At 33.2% G+C, this 23,526-nt stretch overlaps 1 protein-coding gene across 1 annotated transcript in view; it reads right to left on the bottom strand.

Annotated features, from left to right (window-relative positions):
• LOC145296058 (monocarboxylate transporter 2-like) overlaps window positions 1–23,526 on the bottom strand; it is a 166,654-nt gene that overhangs the window by 47,213 nt on the left and 95,915 nt on the right. The window contains exon 4 of the mRNA XM_080142125.1: window positions 10,717–11,032. Coding sequence (XP_079998251.1) covers window positions 10,717–11,032 — 316 coding nt within the window. The remainder of the gene's footprint in view (window positions 1–10,716; window positions 11,033–23,526) is intronic.

Below are 23,526 nucleotides of genomic sequence, written 5' to 3'. Positions count from 1 at the left end.
AAATAATAATATGGATTTAAATAAATTAAAATATTAAAAATTAAAAAAATAAATTAAATAAACAAAGAATCTAAATAATAATATGGATTTAAATAAATTCTCCAAATTTGTTCAAATCAAATAATTAATCCTGATTTTAAAAAAATCCACCAAAAAATAAATGAATTATCCGATTGTAACGAAATTTTCAGTATTTATTAATTAATGTACTTTTGATGGGTAGCAGTACACTTTATCATCTCATAATTTTTTACATACAAACAAGCATGATGGCCTCACATCTAATAATATGTTATAACAAAACCCACTCCCACATCTATCAAAGCATTATTAATAGATTAACTTTAAAATATTATTATTTGTTTGATCTTTTTAAAAATGTATTTAAATTTAGTAAAATAAAAGCACCGTTTTCTTTCATTTATATAACCGGCATATCATCCCATTTAATGCCAAATTCAGTCATTAAATTTTCTTTTCAAGGTTTTAATATTTTCAAATTCAAGGTTTTGTTTTTATTATTCAGAATTCAGTTTCATGTTATTCACAACAGAAATTCTATTTAATTTATAAATAGAACCATGACAAGTACTCCTATTTCAGACTAGAGTGGATCTGGGAGTAGTGTTAGGAGTGACTTCACACACTCCGATCTCCCAAATTAAAGCTTTGCCACTGATCATTTTTCTTTTGTGTTAAAAATGGTTGGCATGTAAAATTGATTGTATATTTCTTATTTTGACTGAATTAAAGATTGATTTATAAATAAATAGCAATATATCTGCAAAGAATTTCTGAAACATTTGGATAAGTGTTTTCACCCAACTTCCTAACCTCCTACTTCAAGAGTTTGGGAAATATTTAACTGACTCTCCCTGCCTCTATATGTCTAGAGCAGCTGGTTGCAAAAGAAAGGATTACAGATGCAACAAATAGATGGAAAATGATAGCTTGCCCCACAAATTATATTTTTCGCACATGTTTGTATTGATTCTAACAGATGCATTCAACCTTTGTTTAACAAGGGTTCTATCGTAGGTCAAGTTGCTAGAGAAGCAAGAGGAACTAAATTATTACAGGCTCATAACAAGATTTTGACCAAGATCTTATCAAACATTTTGCAGGGGTTATTGAAGAATTTATCAAACTTGAGTAGAACTATGCTGTGCAAGGAAAATTGATCCAGAACAACTTGCATCATATTTTGTATGATCCTAGGGAAGATAGAAGACAGAAGCAGCACTGATCTCCTTGGATTAATTCAAAGCCTTTGATAGGGTCAATCATCACTTCTTGGCATCTGTTTTACAGATTTCTAGTTTTAAATCGGACTTCAGCAGGTGAATCTTTGTTTTGTATCGTTTGCTGACAACAGTAGTAAAAAGCATGTGTTGGCAATTTTTCACTATTTCCTAATTGGTGAGTCAAGGCTGTCCGCTGTCATAGTTCTACATCTTGGAGTTGGAGATGATACTGCACAAGCTAAGGAATTGGGGGGGGGGGAGATCGGTCCTACACAGAATTGCTTTACCTGGTAGGGTGTGAGCCAAAGTTTCTACATTCGCTGATGACATCATCTTTGTGTCATGCTTCTGAGGTATCAAGAGGGTGACAGAGGTACTCATACATTACGAAACGATTACAGAATTCGAAAGCAACTGTCGACACCACCCTTCCAGCTCCATCTGTTGTTCCGATGGCTCAGCTTAAATCCTTGGATTTGCCCTTCAGCTTAAAAGGAATTGATTGAAGGTAGAATCAACGGTCAAAACATGGGTTAAACCTTCTAGTGAGGGGGGGGGCAGTTGAAAACCTATTTGTCAAACAGTTTTGGTGGTTGGAGAAGGAAATTTGCTCTGAATAGAGTTGGACACCAAGGACGTGTCATTTCAACAATTTCTGAGTTCTCTGATCTGGTGGTTTTCCTTGAACACATTATCCCTCAACTCCATACGACACAGTTTCAGAATATAGGATTTGCAAAACACATAAAGAAAAAATGCTTGATTCTTCCAATGCTTCAGACTCCAGTGGATATTACATCTAAGAGTGATCCAAGGGCTTAAATTTGTTGTTGATCTGAATGCGTTCTTCAAGCATCAACTGAAGTTCAAGATCAGATATAATAGAAAGATTATATTTTTTGGTTTTTGAAAAAAAAGGGTGATACAAGTAATGAGTTTGTGTGTATGAAAAAGAGTCAAGTATGTGTACCCTGACTGAACATGGCAGATGTAGTTTCTGATTATGTTAGAAGTTAACCATTTTATCTATTCGAGTAATGAGCTACCCCTCCACCCTCCTTGGTAATAGAAATCCTCTAAGTTGCCCACTTCTCACTTTCATCTTTACCTTCGACCACCACCTATTCTCTCAGCCCCTCTTTTTTTGTTTTTTTTCCCACAGATACCACTCCCATTTAGAGATGCATGTTCACAGCTCTGAGCAAACTAGACAACAATGGTTTTTCTTTCTTCCACTCCCTATTTTAATCCAATGAATTTCTGTAAATAAAATTTATGACAAATTTGAGAAAATTTTAAATGGGACAGCCCTAGAATAAATGTGGCATTGTAGTAACTGAGAGGATTGTAGATATCGTTTTTGACCACGGATAAATAACATTTTGATGGCCTTGTGACTACTTAGTTCCAAATGTAAATTTGCGCATTTTGTGCAGATAAATAATTCAAACTGTAGCATCTCAGAATCTAAGCGACATTAGTAAAATTTAAACAGGAAGTTTTCATATAAATTATCTCCCTTGAAAAATAACGAAAATGAAATTATAAAAATGTTTTTGAAATGCCATATTTTTTGTTTAAATCGTTTTAAATAATATTAAGATTTATAATTGTTGTGGCCTTATTTTAGGGGTTCACAATATCAAACAGGAGAGTCTGTAAAGTCATGTCAACGATTAGGCTGGCATGGAATCTCTGATTAGAGAGTCCAAAATGGCTGCCTTTCACAGTGATAGGAGAGTCCATGTGAAGACAGAAATAGGGGTGTCAGTTACCCCAGAACACCCCTCTCCGAAGATTTATTTCCCTGAAATATAATTTTTTCTCTTAGGGTTGACTTCCAAGGGGTCCGTCAGCTTCCTTTTTCTAGTGGAACGACATATTTCCGTACTGGTTTGAGGAGGTTCCAAATCAAATGCCTCATATAGAAGGTCCATCGTCTCTTCTTCAGATGGAATTTCACTTGGCTCGTCTGAAGTGCGTTTGCGAATTTGTTTTAAGTGTTTCTTATATGTGGAGTGTGGTCCTTCCACCATATAGACCATACGACCGATCCTGTTAATGATCGTTCCCCACTCCCAGAAGGTACTATTATCTTTATGCATTTGGAAAAATATCTTTTCTCCCGGCATGTAGTTCTTCTTGGGTATCGTCAGCTTTGTGTGTTTTACCTGCTTTGGTAATAACTTATCAAAAACTGGCCATATTTTCCTTGCAAACATTACTTCCGCTGGAGACATCTGGGATGGTGTGTTTTCGTTGGGCGTTATGCGGTACACCTGAAGAAATTGTTGTAGGGCTTTTTCGGATGGCGTGTCCTTAGCCTTCTTCAAAGCTCTCTTCAGTGTGTCCACAAATCTTTCCGCCTGGCCGTTTGACCTAGGGTGGTATGTCGGAGTTGTAAAGTGGTCCACTTGGAAGTCTCTAATAAACTCTTTAAAGTCCCCGGACGTAAACTGAGTGCCGTTATCTGACACTAAACAGTCGACCACTCCGAATCGTGCAAATAACTCATGAAGAGTTTTTATGGTGAAGTCCGTAGTTGGGCTCTTACATCTAAAAACTTCGGGCCACTTGGAAAAACTGTCCACTATTATAAGGTAGTAGTGTCCATCAAGTGGTCCTGCATAGTCCACATGTATTCGTGACTATGGATAGTCGGCTTTGGGCCATGGACTGAATTGAATAGGTGGTGCTTTCGCAGCTAGAGCACATCCTCTGCATGATTTCACTTTTTCTTCAATGTCCTTGTCCATGCTTTTCCAGTACACGTATGAACGCACGAGGCTCTTCATTCTGGTGGCGCCAGGGTGTCCTGTGTGAAAATCCTTGAGGATTGTTTTATGTAGGGTCGCTGGAATAACTACTCTATCTCTGTATAGTAGAACCTGGTCGCACACTGAGAAAGCTTCTGCTACTTGTTCATCCGATTCCAGTTTTGCTTTTGTTTCTTTTATAAAATCGTCACTCTCGGCTTCTTTTCTTATGTCGTCTAGGGTAACCGGAAGTTCTTTCACTGTGGTATATAGAATCAAACTGTAGTCCTTCTCTGATTAAGGTGATGCGATAACAGAATCCTCAAGCGGTTCTCCAGTTTTTGGTATTAACCGGGATAGGCTGTCAGCATGTCCTAACTTCTTTGATGGTAGAAACTCCATTTCGAAGTCGTAATTGAGTAGGATTGTTCCCTATCTTTGCAGTCTGTTTGCCGTATGTGTAGGAAATCCTTTTCTTGAACCAAAGATAGCGATGAGCGGCTTATGGTCCGTTTGAAGCTTAAAATGTCTTCCATGTAAAAATCTATTGAATTTAGTCACAGCGAAAATAATACTTAGAGATTCTTTCTCTATTTGGGAATAATTCTTTTCAGCCGGTAGTAGGGTTCTAGACGCATATGCTATCGGTTTCGTTGAACCATCAGGCATTTTATGTAGGATGCATGCGCCGATTCCATATGCGCTAGCGTCACTAGCGACGATTATGTCCAGTTTCGGATTATAATGGGTCAGGAAGAGTTCTGATGTGAGCACGTTTTTTAGCTTTTCGAATGCAGTCTGGCATTCTGTGGTCCAATCTCAAACTTTGTCCTTCCTAAGTAGCTCGTTTAGGGGTGCACGTAAAGTATGCAGGTTTGGAATAAAAGCTTGATAATAGTTGGCTAAGCCTAAGAAACTTTGCAAAGTTGTTAAGTCATGTGGCTCAGGCATATTTCTTATCGCTGTGAACCTTTCAGGATCGGGCCGTCTATCGTTCTTGTCTATTATCTGACCAAGGTATTTAATTTGGTTGAGGAAAAATTCGCATTTGGTGTCTTTCAGTGTGAAGCCATACTCACTTATTTTTTCAAATACCCGAAAAACATGTCTTTTATGTTCTTCTATAGATTCACTTTTTACTAGAATGTCATCTAGGTATCCTATAGAAAAATCAAAGCCGCTCAACATAGTGTCGATTATTTGCTGAAAGATAGCTGGGGCGACCTTGATCCCGAAAGCTAACCTATTAAACTTGAACAGTCCCCTGTGGGTGGTAATACACAAGAGTCTGGAGCTTTATTCTTCCACGGGAATTTGTAGGTATGCTTCGCTTAAATCTAGTTTTGAGAAAATTTTTCCTCCATTGAGTTTCGTAAATACTTCCTCGGGGCTAGGTAGCGGGTAGTGGTGATCCCTTAGTGCTGCATTCAACCCTGTCGAGAAGTCTGCGCAGACTCTAATATCCATTGATTTTTTCTTTATGTATACAGTGGGGGCAGCCCACTCACTGTAGTCGACTTGGGTCAGTATTCCTGCCTTGACGAGTCTATCTAGCTCCTCGTCAATTTTTTATATGGAGGCAAATGGTATGCTGCGTTTGTTTTTAAAAACCGGGGTGATGTTATCTTTTAATTCGAACTTCGCCTTCATTTTTTGTGCAGCAGCCTAATTTGCCCGAAAAAACATTAGGAAATGACTCCATCAAGTCTCCCTTAAGTTTTTTTTCTTCGGCTGTAGGGCTGTTTATTTTCTGACAAAAATCGCTCATGGGCGAGTCCCAGAGTTCAAATTGTTGAATCCAGTCTGTCCTGAAAAGATTATTTGATTTCTTTAACACAAACATTTTTAGTGTTAAAGTTTTGCCCTTCAATGTTACATTTGTAGTGACTTCGCCTTCAAACCTAATGCGTTCTCCCGTTACCGAGTGAGCCACTCTGTTGGTTTGTCTCATTTTTGGTTTGCCAATTTTACACCAAGTATTATAGTTTATTATGGACAAATCTGAGCCACTGTCAAGTTGAAGCTTTACGTTTTTGTACCCGATTTTGACTATTACGTACTTCTGTACATTTTCATCTTTCCCTAGAATTCTCATCGTTTTGACGTAACTCTTGCGAGGTCCTTTTACTCTGCAATGCGAGGCTTTATGGCCATTGCGTCTGCATAGATCGCATTTACGGGACCAGTAAGGACAATCTTTCTGCCAGTGGAGTTCTCCACATCCTCGGCATGGGTAACGTGGTAAATCAGGCTTATTTTGGTATGTTTCCTGAGTATTGCGTTTGGTTTTCACTTGACTTTTTGGGAAGAACGTTTTTTTATTTTGCACTTTCTTGATGTATGATACATTAGCCTCTTCTATAGTTTTGGAGTCCTGTTTCTCAGAAATAATTCTTTGGCATTCCTCAGCCAATTTTTGAAGGGTAATGTCCGGTTCCTTTTCGAGTGTGTTCAATGCCCTGCGTCTGATTTCAGCGTCCTTGGTTGAGACTAAACCTTGAATAAAAATCAAGGCCTTGAAATTGTCGGCCGTTAACGAAGATAATTTAAAATTATCACAATGCCTGTTCACGACTGACGCAAATGTTGTGTAGTCTTGGTCTTCTTTGCGAGTCAGGTTTATACATTTCCATCTCTTATGGAATAAACTAGTTTTCGGGCAGTATAACTCCATTAAGGATTTTACAGCCTCGTCAAATGACAATTCGTTCGTCTGTTTTGGCAGTATATAGTCCACGAACTTACTATGTTCCATGGCTCCCAATTTTTGTAGTAAGAGACGAACCTTCATCTGCTCGCTCCAAGTTTTACAATCAATTCTGAACACGTCGCCGAATCTGCGGAAATAGGCTTCAAAAGTTAATTCTTCATCAGGCCGGTACTGAAAAGTTTCCAACGCTGACCAGATTGCAGTTTGAGAAAAAACGTCCTTGTCTGACTCTCTACTGTCTTTTTTAGATATAACCTTAGATAATATTTCCAACTTTCTCTTTGCTTGTTCTTGCATTTCAAGTATTTGGGCATTAAATTGTTTTCTTTCTTCTTCTCTTTCTTCTTCTCTTCGTTTTCTTTCTTCTCTTTCTTCGAACCTTTCTGCTTCTCTTTGTCGTTTTTGCTCCTCGATTTGCTTTCTTTCTTCTTCTCTTTGCTTTTGTATTTCGGAGAACTGAGTTTGCTGCAACCGTATCATAGCAGCTATTTGTTTTGAAAGTCCTCCCATGTTGAAAAATAACTAGTCTCCGAATTTCTTGGTCTGAGAAATTTCACCAAGAAAAAAACAAGTTTATGAAGATGATATATGAAATAAATATCCACACATGAGGAGGGACAGAAGGAAAAGAAAAAAAAATTCCGTGTTGTATCTTAGCAGAAAATGTAATAAGACACTTAAAAAGTTTTTGTTTCATTTCCATGAAAAGAAAAAAAAAATAGTGAATAACTGTACTATTTGTTAAAGTCAGAGAATTTTGCCAACATCAAAAGTATTTAAGAAATATCAGAGAGAGAAAAAAAATCTTTTAAAGTTACCGTTTTTTTTTCTCTTTTTTTTTTTTGAAGTCCATAAACTTTTTTAGTTTTGACTTTCAGTATTTTCTAATTTCCTTTTGTTGTTGTTGTTGCTGAAATATTTTCCTTTTATAGAGTTGTATTTTTACAATCCTCGAATATGCTTTTATGGTCAGTACATATCCACATTGGCACGTTGGTAGAACTTGTTTCAATAAATAATTGTGGGTTAGATGCAAGTGTCCTATGTAGAGTCGGTTTAATGACTTTTCTGTTTCTGTTTTTATTTTTCTCGTTCACCGTAACAGAGAAAAAAAATGGTTGCTTGCCAGCTAACCACACGTGTGTTCAAAAATACAAAAGCGTAAATTCAAGTTCACCAATAACTTTTTTTCCAGCATAGAATGTAATCTATTTCGTTTTAAAACAAGAAATTGATTAGGACAGCAATATATTTTTTTTTCTACTCACAGTTTTGGTTTGGCGATAACTTTCTTTTTTTTTTCTTGTTGTTGAAAAAAAGAAGTAAACTTGTTGAACTTTTCAAAGCTGGTAGAAAAATTTAAAGTTGAGTCAGAAGAATAGGAAAATAGACGTTTTTGATTATTAGTCCAAAGGAAAGGGTCCTTGTGAGGTTTTTTCATTCCTACGTCGCCAGATGTTGTGGTCTTATTTTAGGGGTTCACAATATCAAACAGGAGAGTCTGTAAAGTCATGTCAACGATTAGGCTGGCATGGAATCTCTGATTAGAGAGTCCAAAATGGCTGTCTTTCACAGCGATGGGAGAGTCCATGTGAAGACAGGAATAGGGGTGTCAGTTACCCCAGAACAATAATAATATTAATATTGACGAAATTATTACTAATATATAAGAAAATATGATAAATTACATAACATTAATTTATTTAAAAACTGTTTTAAAATAATTTTAAACAGTTTTTAAATAAATTAATGTTATGTAATTTGTCATATTTTCATATGTAAATCAAGAATCTTTAAAGATGTTTGTGGATGTTTGCAGATTACTATAGATATATTATTTCAATCCATCATGCATTGTACATACGTTTTTATAAATAAAAATCATTGAAACCATCTGGGGATATTTTAAGCAGTTTAACCCATGGAATGAAAGAATTTTGTTGATTGAAACTTGTTTAGAGAATAGACAAACAGAACGACACTCATCCCTTGTTGTCTTGTGTTACATATTTTTTATTATCACTTTTGTAATTTAAAAAATAAATTATGTTGAATCATAATATTATGATACAAATCAGTCCGACACTTTGTTTCTGCCGGGCTGAAGTATGCTTCTGCTGAGTCCTAGGAGATCCACCTTCCCAGGCTTTACCTCTCTGAGGAAGGATTAATTTATTGCTCATCGCTTGAGATGCTTTTATGAGGGAATGCTGACAGAACTGCTCAAGACATGCACGACATAATGTGCATTTCTTAGCGCGCTGGTTTCTTTAAACTAACACCTGACCTTGTGTCTAATCTCCTGGAAAGAAGATAAGCAATATACTGTATCATGGAATTAAGTAAGCGTAGGCCGTTTTGATGTTAATAAAGATAGGCTAGATTAAAATACGTTCACGTTTAGTTAGATTGTACAACGTTACGCTTCAAGTGCTTGCCATGGTTTCTAGTGACATTCACAAAGCTGAAAGTTACAAATTTATAAAAGATGATCAAATGAACTAATGACTTGTGGTTTATACTGGTTTTAAAAAAAAATGAAAGACAACAATGAATTTAGTGTTTAGTATTACTAACTACAAAAAATAGATAATCATCACCAACTTTGGTATTTTCAGGACAGACACATCAAATATTTTCTTCTTTGTTGGTGAACAAACAACAGGGTCTGAAGACGGAGAAGAAGAGCCTTTGTGTGTTGCGATAAGCCCAGCCACACAGATGTTTTTGACCACGGATGACTAACAACCTCCATTCTCTCCACATTTTTGATTGCCTTGTAACTACTTAGTTCCAAATGTAAATTTGCGCATTTTGTGCAGATAAATAATTCAAAGTGTAGTATCTCAGAATCTAAGCGACATTAGACGATTCATTAACACAGTAAAATTTAAACAGGAAGTTTTCATATAAATTATCTCCCTTGAAAAATAACGAAAATGAAATTATAAAAATGTTTTTGAAATGTCATATTTTTTGTTTAAATCGTTTTAAATAATATTAAGATTTATAATAATATTAATATTGACAAGATTATTACTAATATATAAGAAAATATGATAAATTACATAACATTAATTTATTTAAAAACTGTTTTGAAATAATTTTAAACAGTTTTTAAATAAATTAATGTTATGTAATTTGTCATATTTTCATATGTAAATCAAGAATATTTATAGATGTTTGTGGATGTTTGCAGATTACTATAGATATATTATTTCAATCCATCATGCATTGTACATACGTTTTTATAAATAAAAATCATTGAAACCATCTGGGGATATTTTAAGTAGTTTAACCCATGGAATAAAAGAATTTTGTTGATTGAAACTTGTTTAGAGAATTTATAATAGAATAATATAGAATAGACAAACAGAACGACACTCATCCCTTGTTGTCTCGTGTTACATCTTTTTTATTATCACTTTTGTAATTTAAAAAAATAAATTATGTTGAATCATAATATTATGATACAAATCAGTCCGACACTTTGTTTCTGCCGGGCTGAAGTATGCTTCTGCTGAGTCCTAGGAGATCCACCTTCCCAGGCTTTACCTCTCTGAGGAAGGATTAATTTATTGCTCATCGCTTGAGATGCTTTTATGAGGGAATGCTGACAGAACTGCTCAAGATATGCACGACATAATGTGCATTTCTTAGTGCGCTGGTTTCTTTAAACTAACACTTGACCTTGTGTCTAATCTCCTGGAAAGAAGATAAGCAATATACTGTATCATGGAATTAAGTAAGCGTAGGCCGTTTTGATGTTAATAAAGATAGGCTAGATTAAAATACGTTCACGTTTAGTTAGATTGTACAACGTTACGCTTCAAGTGCTTGCCATGGTTTCTAGTGACATTCACAAAGCTGAAAGTTACAAATTTATAAAAGATAATCAAATGAACTAATGACTTGTGGTTTATACTGGTTTAAAAAAAAATGAAAGAAAACAATGAATTTAGTGTTTAGTATTACTAACTACAAAAAATAGATAATCATCACCAACTTTGGTATTTTCAGGACAGACACATCAAATATTTTCTTCTTTGTTGGTGAACAAACAACAGGGTCTGAAGACGGAGAAGAAGAGCCTTTGTGTGTTGCGATAAGCCCAGCCACACAGATGTTGAGAATAAGGCCGCTAGTAATAAGGAGGGTTCCTCTCCAGAAGTAAACGTCTAGGAGGACATTAATCAGCAGGGGAAAGGTGATCACGCCAGCGGGCCGAGCAGCAGTAATTATCATTGTAGCCATCATTGAGTTTGGGAATTGTTCACTGATTACGACCATTGATGGAATGTATACAATGGCATTGCCAAAACCTGAAGAAATATAAAATATACTACGTAAAAACATTATCATATATTCACAACAAACAACACAAAATTCAAATGGCTGAATATTGATGGAGAAAGAACATATATTTTTGTTAAACTTTTCTTTACTCTCTAACAAACGTCAGAAGGTAATGTGATGGGGGGGGCATATTTATAAGAGGACAATCTGATTGGGGACGTGGGCGGCAAGATTCTTATTCACATTACATTTACATTTCTGCATGTTTACAGAATAGGGGAAATAAGGAACAAAGAGGGAATTTCAAAAGTGAACGGATCGATGAAAAAAACTATTAATGTGGAAAATGTTCCGAAAAGACTTGTGAAGGCAATCTTGCCACAAGTTAAGTCAGTGTATTTATTTGTGATCTTCTCAAACCAAAATACTAATCCAATTTTATGTTTCAGAATTTTTGAGATGATAATTCCGATTATTCAGACTACTACTTTAATTTTACTTGTTCGTTTCACAACATTTTCGCTGATGTAACTTCCAGTCTTTTTTTTTTTTTTTTGTCAGGTGCATCTTTCAAAACTTAAGAATCTTCTAGATAAATATGGAAAGTTTTTATATTAAACTTGATAACCCGTATAGAATTTCGAACTGAACCCTTATTTTAATCAATGGGGATATGTTGTTCCCATTCTGTCAGCCATGACTAAGTAGAAATTTTGCATGGACCTTTGTTATGATAAGGTGCAGTGACCTAAGTATTACGTTATCTATTCAATGCACAGTTTATGATTAATCAGCAGGGGAAGGTGATCATACCAGTATACCGAGCAGCAGTAATTATCATTGTAGTCATCATTGAGTTTGGGAATTGTTCACTGATTACGACCATTGATGGAATGTATTGCCAAGACTGTTTTGTTGGAGTTTCACAAATATATATAAATTCTTTTATATCTCCTTGCGTCAACTAAAAAGTATTCTTAATAATATTCTCTTTCAATTGCTAAGTTCTTTTTCTTTTCTTATTTTACTAGCATTTCGGCCCAGCGTTGTCTGAGGTGTTTGGAGGTGTATGTTGAGCAAAACAAAAAAAACAAAAACAAAAAAAATGGTAGTAGGAAGGCAGGCTCGAACCTGTACCACAAAGGGGGACATCTTTGCTGTTACGACCACTGCCAAACTGGAACTGACGTAGGTTTTAATTAAGGCTAGACAATCGAAAGGAGAGGATAACTTTCAAAAATACCGGTGAAAAAAGCGACCCCTCCCTGTAGAAAAGTGCCCAGTTGAGCGTGAACAAATTAATGTTTTTAGACAATTTTTCGATATTTGTTGTCTGAAGGGTGGAGCTTCAAAACGATACTGATCTTGTGAAAATCCGTCGCCTCTGTCGAAAGTTTTAGGCAGACATGCAAACATACATACATACATTTATATATTGGTAACTCAAATTTTCGACCCTAACCGATTAAAAAGCTTGCCCTATATCTGAATACAAAGATTTTCACACATCTCAGTACTCTGCATATCAAATTTCGAGTCTGTAGACTTAAAACTGACAGAGTTATTGCATAGGAAAATGTACACAAACACACAGACACACAGACAGACAGACACATTCACTTTTATAGATATACTAGCATTTCAGCCCGGTGTTGCCCGGGTGTTTGGATGTGTATGTTTAGCAAAAAAAAAAAAAGTGGTAGTAGGAAGGCAAGCTCGAACCCGTACTGTGAAGGAGGAAAAGAACGGGAAAAAAATCTGACGTCTTTGCGGTTATGACCACCGCCAAACCTGAAGTGACTCATGTTTAAATTAAGGCTAGACAATTGAAAGGAGAGGATAACTTTCAAAAATATTGGTGAAAAAAGCGCTCCCCCCCTCCTGTAGAAAAATGCCCAGTTTAAGGTGAAGATATTAATGTTTTTAGCCAATTTTTCGATATTTGTCGTCTGAAAGGTCGAATTTTAAAACGATACTGATCCTGTAAAAATCCGTTGTCTCTGTCGATTTAGGCAGACATGCAGACATACATACATACATACATGCATACATACATACATACAAACATACATACATACATACATTTATATGTTGGTAACTGAAAAGTTTTGACCCAAACCGATGAAAAAGCTTGCCCTATCTCTGAATACCCTTTATGTAAAATTTCAAATGTTTAGACGAGAAAGTGTCTAAGTAATTTGGTAGAGACTGCAGAGGTTAAATTTTTTAAAACTTTGACACCTATTATGACCCCTTAAAATTTATTATTTTGGGCTCAAATCAAGTTATTAAGTTAGATGCATGTCCAAGGAACCTATATCTAAAATTTCAAGTGTTTAGACCAAAAGTGTTTAGACCAAAATTGTTTAGACCAAAATTGCTGGAGTTCTGAAAAGTCAAATCGTTGAAGTTTGACCCCTTATCAGTCAAATTTCTGGCAGAAAACCGATCACAAAGATTTTCCCAAATCTCAGTACTCTATATATTAAATTTCGAGTCTTTAGATATAAAATTGACAAAGCTATTGCGTAGGGAAATGCACACAGACACGTTCACTTTTATAGATATATTGATAAATAGATAGATAGATAGATTGATTGAGTTAAAAAAATTTTTTGGGGGGTTACCCCCCCCCCCCCCCCCGGAAATTCAGCTGGAATCTTGTTTTGTGTTTGCATGTATATTTGAACTGGGAACATTTAATATAATTTGTGTGTTGTTTCAGAGCAGTAGCAAAGAAAATACATTTCCTGTGTTAGTTTCTTTTTGAATTTTTAATTCTTTTGTTTATGAAGCGCTAGGTAAATTAGGAATGTAAAAAAAGTAAATGTAAAATATCGAATAATACTTTCATGTAAGTTAAAACCAACTCAGACTGAAATGGGCTGATAATATGCCAGCATCAAATTTTCTGTATAAAGATGAGAATTCAACGACGACGACCATGATCACAAAAGAATAATTAAATGTTTATGAAATTCAACGACGACCATGACCCCCAAAAAATAATTAAATGTTTATGAAATTCAACGACGACCATGACCACAAAAGAATAATTAAATGTTTATGAAATTCAACGACGACCATGACCACAAAAGAATAATTAAATGTTTATGATATTCAACGACGACCATGACCACAAAAGAATAATTAAATGTTTATGAAATTCAACGACGACCATGACCACACAAGAATAATTAAATGTTTATGAAATTCAACGACGAACATGACCACAAAAGAATAATTAAATGTTTATGAAATTCAACGACGACCATGACCACAAAAGAATAATTAAATGTTTATGAAATTCAACGACGACCATGACCACAAAAGAATAATTAAATGTTTATGAAATTCAACAACGACCATGACCACAAAAGAATAATTAAATGTTTATGAAATTCAACGACGACCATGACCACAAAAGAATAATTAAATGTTTATGAAATTCAACGACGAACATGACCCCAAAAAGAATAATTAAATGTTTATGAAATTCAACGACGACCATGACCACAAAAGAATCATTCAACCACGGTAGTGGTTGAATATATGCTTAAGTCCGAAATTGAATGAATCGAGACACATTCAAACCCCCACCACTAATTCCGTTCGCAACCAAATTTCAAACAGGTTATATAGTTGGATAGAACACCTCATTAGCTACATTTTGAAAAAAAATTTCGAAAATTGGTTCAGTAGAAAAAAAGTTACAACAAAATATGTGGGTTCACAAACAGGAGAGTAAGTACATAAGTGACTAACGCTTTTTTTATTTTGCATAACTTTTTTTGTATATAAATATTTTTTACTGCGACTTTGCAATATGACATGTTAGCATAACGGTTAGAGTACCGGGGGTTGGTGGAAAGATTTTAGGTTCAATCCCGTGTATCGTTTTTTTATAATTAAAAACCCGAACTTTTTTTTTAATAACTAATTTTTTTTAACTCTCCTTATGATTTTATAGCAAAAAATGGTGAATTTATCGATTAAAAATATTAGTGAATTCTATGATATACATATTCTTTGAATGAACTCAAATTTTTCGTTATCACATTTGATGAAAAATGTAGTCCCATTTTGGCAATGCGTCTGACCAATGATGCTTTTGAACCCGCGACCAGCACTGCGATGTCATCAGCAGCAGCCTGGGCATAAATATTCCTATTTTTAAACTCCTTTAAAAGAGGATTCAGCACACAGTTCCATAGTAAAGGTGATAAAATCCCACTTTGGGGGTTTCATTTAACTACTTCCCTTTTAACAGTTGCCCTCAGTAGTTCTACTTGAACTGTTCTGTGCCTCACCATATACTCAATCCATCGGATGAGTACTGGTGGCACATTAAGTTCTCGTGGCGACTTGAACATACTACTGAAGGGTATGTTGTTAAAAGCTCCAACGATATCTAAAAAGACACCGAGTGCCATCTTCTTTTTTGTTAGTTTATGCTCTATACAGATCACGAATTCATGAACCGCAGTCTCGGTAGAGACCCTGGCTCGGAACTACTGTGAATGAATGATAAATATTGCATAAATGTGTGTTTGAGAGCTAATTTTTTTTAGACAATCATTAATAAATATTATAAATTTATATATTAATACAATAGCGATGCCTGGAAAAATCATGGATTATACGGAAAAATGCGCGCATGAAAAGTAATATTCTTAAGATTTTATTAAACCTGGAAAAGTAAAGGACAAGAAATTCAATCTGGAAAAGTAAAGAACAAGATATTCTAGTAAAGTAAAAAATAAGAATTTTTTAGACTTAAAATATTGCAGCTAAAAATAAAATTTGAATATTGATAAAGATTTTATTTATTATTTGCATATGTTGTTGTTTATTGTTGAGTTAGAAAGAATTAAATGCTCCTAATTATGATATAATAAAATTATTAATTTTTATGTAAATTATAAAATTATTAATTCCATCTACTAACTTACTAACTAATGAATTAATTTTATTCAAACAATTTTCACTACATAAATATATGCAAATAATAGGGGGGAAATAAGTTCAATCCAGCGACTGACACCCTTTCTAACTCAACAATAAACAACAACATATGCAAATAATAAATAAAATATTTATCAATATTCAAATTTTATTTTTAGCTGCAATATTTTAAGTCTAAAAAATTCTTATTTTTTACTTTACTAGAATATCTTGTTCTTTACTTTTCCAGATTGAATTTCTTGTCCTTTACTTTTCCAGGTTTAATAAAATCTTAAGAATATTACTTTTCATGCGCGCATTTTTCCATATAACTAATTAAATGTTTATGAAATTCAACGACGACCATGACCACAAAAGAATAATTAAATGTTTATGAAATTCAACGACGACCATGACCACAAAAGAATAATTAAATGTTTATGAAATTCAACGACGACCATGACCACAAAAGAATAATTAAATGTTTATGAAATTCAACGACGACCATGACCACAAAAGAATAATTAAATGTTTATGAAATTCAACGACGACCATGACCACAAAAGAATAATTAAATGTTTATGAAATTCAACGACGACCATGACCACAAAAGAATAATTAAATGTTTATGAAATTCAACGACGACCATGACCACAAATGAATAATTTAATGTTTATGAAATTCAACGACGACCATGACCACAAAAGAATAATTAAATGTTTATGAAATTCAACGACGACCATGACCACAAAAGAATAATTAAATGTTTATGAAATTCAACGACGACCATGACCACAAAAGAATAATTAAATGTTTATGAAATTCAACGACGACCATGACCACAAAAGAATAATTAAATGTTTATGAAATTCAACGACGATCATGACCCCAAAAAGAATAATTAAATGTTTATGAAATTCAACGACGACCATGACCCCAAAAGAATAATTAAATGTTTATGAAATTCAACGACGACCATGACCACAAAAGAATAATTAAATGTTTATGAAATTCAACGACGACCATGACCCCAAAAAGAATAATTAAATGTTTATGAAATTCAACGACGATCATGACCCCAAAAAGAATAACTAAATGTTTATGAAATTCAACGACGACCATGACCCCAAAAGAATAATTAAATGTTTATGAAATTCAACGACGACCATGACCACAAAAGAATAATTAAATGTTTATGAAATTCAACGACGATCATGACCCCAAAAAGAATAATTAAATGTTTATGAAATTCAACGACGACCATGACCCCAAAAGAATAATTAAATGTTTATGAAATTCAACGACGACCATGACCCCAAAAGAATAATTAAATGTTTATGAAATTCAACGACGACCATGACCACAAAAGAATAATTAAATGTTTATGAAATGCAACGACGACCATGACCACGAAAGAATAATTAAATGTTTATGAAATTCAACGAAGACCATGACCACAAAAGAATAATTAAATGTTTATGAAATTCAACGACGACCATGACACTTAAAGAATAATTAAATGTTTATGAAATTCAACGACGATCATGACCACAAAAGAATAATTAAATGTTTATGAAATTCAACGACGACCATGACACTTAAAGAATAATTAAATGTTTATGAAATGCAACGACGACCATGACCACAAAAGAATAATTAAATGTTTATGAAATTCAACGACGATCATGACCACAAAAGAATAATTAAATGTTTATGAAATTCAACGACGACCATGACCACAAATGAATAATTTAATGTTTATGAAATTCAACGACGACCATGACCACAAAAGAATAATTAAATGTTTATGAAATTCAACGACGACCATGACACTTAAAGAATAATTAAATGTTTATGAAATTCAACGACGACCATGACCACAAAAGAATAATTAAATGTTTATGAAATTCAACGACGACCATGACCACAAAAGAATAATTAAATGTTTATGAAATTCAACGACGACGACCATGACCACAAAAGAATAATTAAATGTTTTTGAAATTCAACGACGACCATGACCACAAAAGAATAATTAAATGTTTTTGAAATGCAACAACGACCATGACCACAAAAGAATAATTAAATGTTTATGATATTCAACGACGACCATGACCACAAAAGAATAATTAAATGTTTTTGAAATGCAACGACGATCATGACCACAAAAGAATAATTAAATGTTTATGATATTCAACGACGACCATGACCACAAAAGAATAATTAAATGTTTTTGAAATGCAACAACGACCATGACCACAAAAGAATAATTAAATGTTTATGAAATTCAACGACGACCATGACCACAAATGAATAATTAAATGTTTATGAAATTCAACGACGACCATGACCACAAAAGAATAATTAAATGTTTATGAAATTCAACGACGACCATGACCACAAAAGAATAATTAAATGTTTATGAAATTCAACGACGACCATGACCACAAAAGAATAATTAAATGTTTATGAAATTCAACAACGACCATGACCACAAAAGAATAATTAAATGTTTATGAAATTCAACAACGACCATGACCACAAAAGAATAATTAAATGTTTATGAAATTCAACGACGACCATGACCACAAAAGAATAATTAAATGTTTATGAAATTCAACGACGACCATGACCACAAAAGAATAATTAAATGTTTATGAAATTCAACGACGACCATGACCACAAAAGAATAATTAAATGTTTATGAAATTCAACGACGACCATGACCACAAATGAATAATTAAATGTTTATGAAATTCAACGACGACCATGACCACAAAAGAATAATTAAATGTTTATGAAATTCAACGACGACCATGACCACAAATGAATAATTAAATGTTTATGAAATTCAACGACGACCATGACCACAAAAGAATAATTAAATGTTTATGAAATTCAACGACGACCATGACCACAAATGAATAATTAAATGTTTATGAAATTCAACGACGACCATGACCACAAAAGAATAATTAAATGTTTATGAAATTCAACGACGACCATGACCACAAAAGAATAATTAAATGTTTATGAAATTCAACAACGACCATGACCACAAAAGAATAATTAAATGTTTATGAAATTCAACAACGACCATGACCACAAAAGAATAATTAAATGTTTATGAAATTCAACAACGACCATGACCACAAAAGAATAATTAAATGTTTATGAAATTCAACGACGACCATGACCACAAAAGAATAATTAAATGTTTATGAAATTCAACGACGACCATGACCACAAAAGAATAATTAAATGTTTATGAAATTCAACGACGACCATGACCACAAAAGAATAATTAAATGTTTATGAAATTCAACGACGACGACCATGACCACAAAAGAATAATTAAATGTTTTTGAAATTCAACGACGACCATGACCACAAAAGAATAATTAAATGTTTTTGAAATGCAACAACGACCATGACCACAAAAGAATAATTAAATGTTTATGATATTCAACGACGACCATGACCACAAAAGAATAATTAAATGTTTTTGAAATGCAACGACGATCATGACCACAAAAGAATAATTAAATGTTTATGATATTCAACGACGACCATGACCACAAAAGAATAATTAAATGTTTTTGAAATGCAACAACGACCATGACCACAAAAGAATAATTAAATGTTTATGATATTCAACGACGACCATGACCACAAAAGAATAATTAAATGTTTTTGAAATGCAACAACGACCATGACCACAAAAGAATAATTAAATGTTTATGAAATTCAACGACGACCATGACCACAAAAGAATAATTAAATGTTTATGAAATTCAACGACGACCATGACCACAAAAGAATAATTAAATGTTTATGATATTCAACGACGACCATGACCACAAAAGAATAATTAAATGTTTTTGAAATGCAACAACGACCATGACCACAAAACAATAATTAAATGTTTATGAAATTCAACGACGACGACCATGACCACAAAAGAATAATTAAATGCTTATGAAATTCAACGACGACCATGACCACAAAAGAATAATTAAATGTTTTTGAAATGCAACAACGACCATGACCACAAAAGAATAATTAAATGTTTATGATATTCAACGACGACCATGACCACAAAAGAATAATTAAATGTTTTTGAAATGCAACAACGACCATGACCACAAAAGAATAATTAAATGTTTATGATATTCAACGACGACCATGACCACAAAAGAATAATTAAATGTTTATGATATTCAACGACGACCATGACCACAAAAGAATAATTAAATGTTTATGAAATGAAACAACGACGACCATGACCACAAAAGAATAATTAAATGCTTATGAAATTCAACGACGACCATGACCACAAAAGAATAATTAAATGTTTATGATATTCAACGACGACCATGACCACAAAAGAATAATTAAATGTTTTTGAAATGCAACAACGACCATGACCACAAAAGAATAATTAAATGTTTATGATATTCAACGACGACCATGACCACAAAAGAATAATTAAATGTTTTTGAAATGCAACAACGACCATGACCACAAAAGAATAATTAAATGTTTATGAAATTCAACGACGACCATGACCACAAAAGAATAATTAAATGTTTATGAAATTCAACGACGATCATGACCACAAAAGAATAATTAAATGTTTATGATATTCAACGACGACCATGACCACAAAAGAATAATTAAATGTTTTTGAAATGCAACAACGACCATGACCACAAAAGAATAATTAAATGTTTATGATATTCAACGACGACCATGACCACAAAAGAATAATTAAATGTTTTTGAAATGCAACAACGACCATGACCACAAAAGAATAATTAAATGTTTATGAAATTCAACGACGACCATGACTACAAAAGAATAATTAAATGTTTATGAAATTCAACGACGACCATGACCACAAAAGAATAATTAAATGTTTATGATATTCAACGACGACCATGACCACAAAAGAATAATTAAATGTTTTTGAAATGCAACAACGACCATGACCACAAAAGAATAATTAAATGTTTATGAAATTCAACGACGACGACCATGACCACAAAAGAATAATTAAATGCTTATGAAATTCAACGACGACCATGACCACAAAAGAATAATTAAATGTTTTTGAAATGCAACAACGACCATGACCACAAAAGAATAATTAAATGTTTATGATATTCAACGACGACCATGACCACAAAAGAATAATTAAATGTTTTTGAAATGCAACAACGACCATGACCACAAAAGAATAATTAAATGTTTATGAAATTCAACGACGACGACCATGACCACAAAAGAATAATTAAATGTTTATGATATTCAACGACGACCATGACCACAAAAGAATAATTAAATGTTTATGATATTCAACGACGACCATGACCACAAAAGAATAATTAAATGTTTTTATAAATGCAACAACGACCATGACCACAAAAGAATAATTAAATGTTTTTGAAATGCAACAACGACCATGACCACAAAAGAATAATTAAATGTTTATGATATTCAACGACGACCATGACCACAAAAGAATAATTAAATGTTTATGATATTCAACGACGACCATGACCACAAAAGAATAATTAAATGTTTTTGAAATGCAACAACGACCATGACCACAAAAGAATAATTAAATGTTTATGATATTCAACGTCGACCATGACCACAAAAGAATAATTAAATGTTTTTGAAATGCAACAACGACCATGACCACAAAAGAATAATTAAATGTTTATGATATTCAACGACGACCATGACCACAAAAGAATAATTAAATGTTTATGATATTCAACGACGACCATGACCACAAAAGAATAATTAAATGTTTTTGAAATGCAACAACGACCATGACCACAAAAGAATAATTAAATGTTTATGATATTCAACGACGACCATGACCACAAAAGAATAATTAAATGTTTATGAAATGCAACGACGACCATGACCACAAAAGAATAATTAAATGTTTATGAAATTCAACGACGACGACCATGACCACAAAAGAATAATTAAATGTTTATGATATTCAACGACGACCATGACCACAAAAGAATAATTAAATGTTTTTGAAATGCAACAACGACCATGACCACAAAAGAATAATTAAATGTTTATGAAATGCAACGACGACCATGACCACAAAAGAATAATTAAATGTTTATGATATTCAACGACGACCATGACCACAAAAGAATAATTAAATGTTTTTGAAATGCAACAACGACCATGACCACAAAAGAATAATTAAATGTTTATGATATTCAACGACGACGACCATGACCACAAAAGAATAATTAAATGTTTTTGAAATGCAACGACGATCATGACCACAAAAGAATAATTAAATGTTTATGATATTCAACGACGACCATGACCACAAAAGAATAATTAAATGTTTTTGAAATGCAACAACGACCATGACCACAAAAGAATAATTAAATGTTTATGATATTCAACGACGACCATGACCACAAAAGAATAATTAAATGTTTTTGAAATGCAACAACGACCATGACCACAAAAGAATAATTAAATGTTTATGAAATTCAACGACGACCATGACCACAAAAGAATAATTAAATGTTTATGAAATTCAACGACGACCATGACCACAAAATAATAATTAAATGTTTATGAAATTCAACGACGACCATGACCACAAAAAATAATTAAATGTTTATGAAATTCAACGACGACCATGGCCCCAAAGGAATAATTAAATGTTTATGATATTCAACGACGACCATGACCACAAAAGAATAATTAAATGTTTTTGAAATGCAACAACGACCATGACCACAAAAGAATAATTAAATGTTTATGAAATTCAACGACGACCATGACCACAAAAGAATAATTAAATGTTTATGATATTCAACGACGACCATGACCACAAAAGAATAATTAAATGTTTATGAAATTCAACGACGACCATGACCACAAAAGAATAATTAAATGTTTATGAAATTCAACGACGACCATGACCACAAAAAAATAATTAAATGTTTATGATATTCAACGACGACCATGACCACAAAAGAATAATTAAATGTTTATGAAATGCAACAACGACCATGACCACAAAAGAATAATTAAATGTTTATGAAATTCAACGACGACCATGACCACAAAAAATAATTAAATGTTTATGAAATTCAACGACGACCATGGCCCCAAAGGAATAATTAAATGTTTATGAAATTCAATGACGACCATGACCACAAAAGAATAATAAAATGTTTATGAAATTCAACGACGACCATAACCACAAAAGAATAATTAAATGTTTATGAAATTCAACGACGACGACCATGACCACAAAAGAATAATTAAATGTTTATGAAATTCAACGACGACGACCATGACCACAAAAGAATAATTAAATGTTTATGAAATTCAACGACGACCATGACCACAAAAGAATAATTAAATGTTTATGATATTCAACGACGACCATGACCACAAAAGAATAATTAAATGTTTATGAAATTCAACAACGCCCAAGACCACAAAAGAATAATTAAATGTTTATGAAATTCAACGACGACCATGACCACGAAAGAATAATTAAATGTTTATGAAA

Source organism: Euprymna scolopes, chromosome 16 (genome assembly GCF_053919585.1).
Source record: "Euprymna scolopes isolate OS-2025 chromosome 16, ASM5391958v1, whole genome shotgun sequence".
Classification (NCBI taxonomy): domain Eukaryota; kingdom Metazoa; phylum Mollusca; class Cephalopoda; order Sepiida; family Sepiolidae; genus Euprymna; species Euprymna scolopes.
This window is presented reverse-complemented; position numbering and strand designations above follow the sequence as displayed.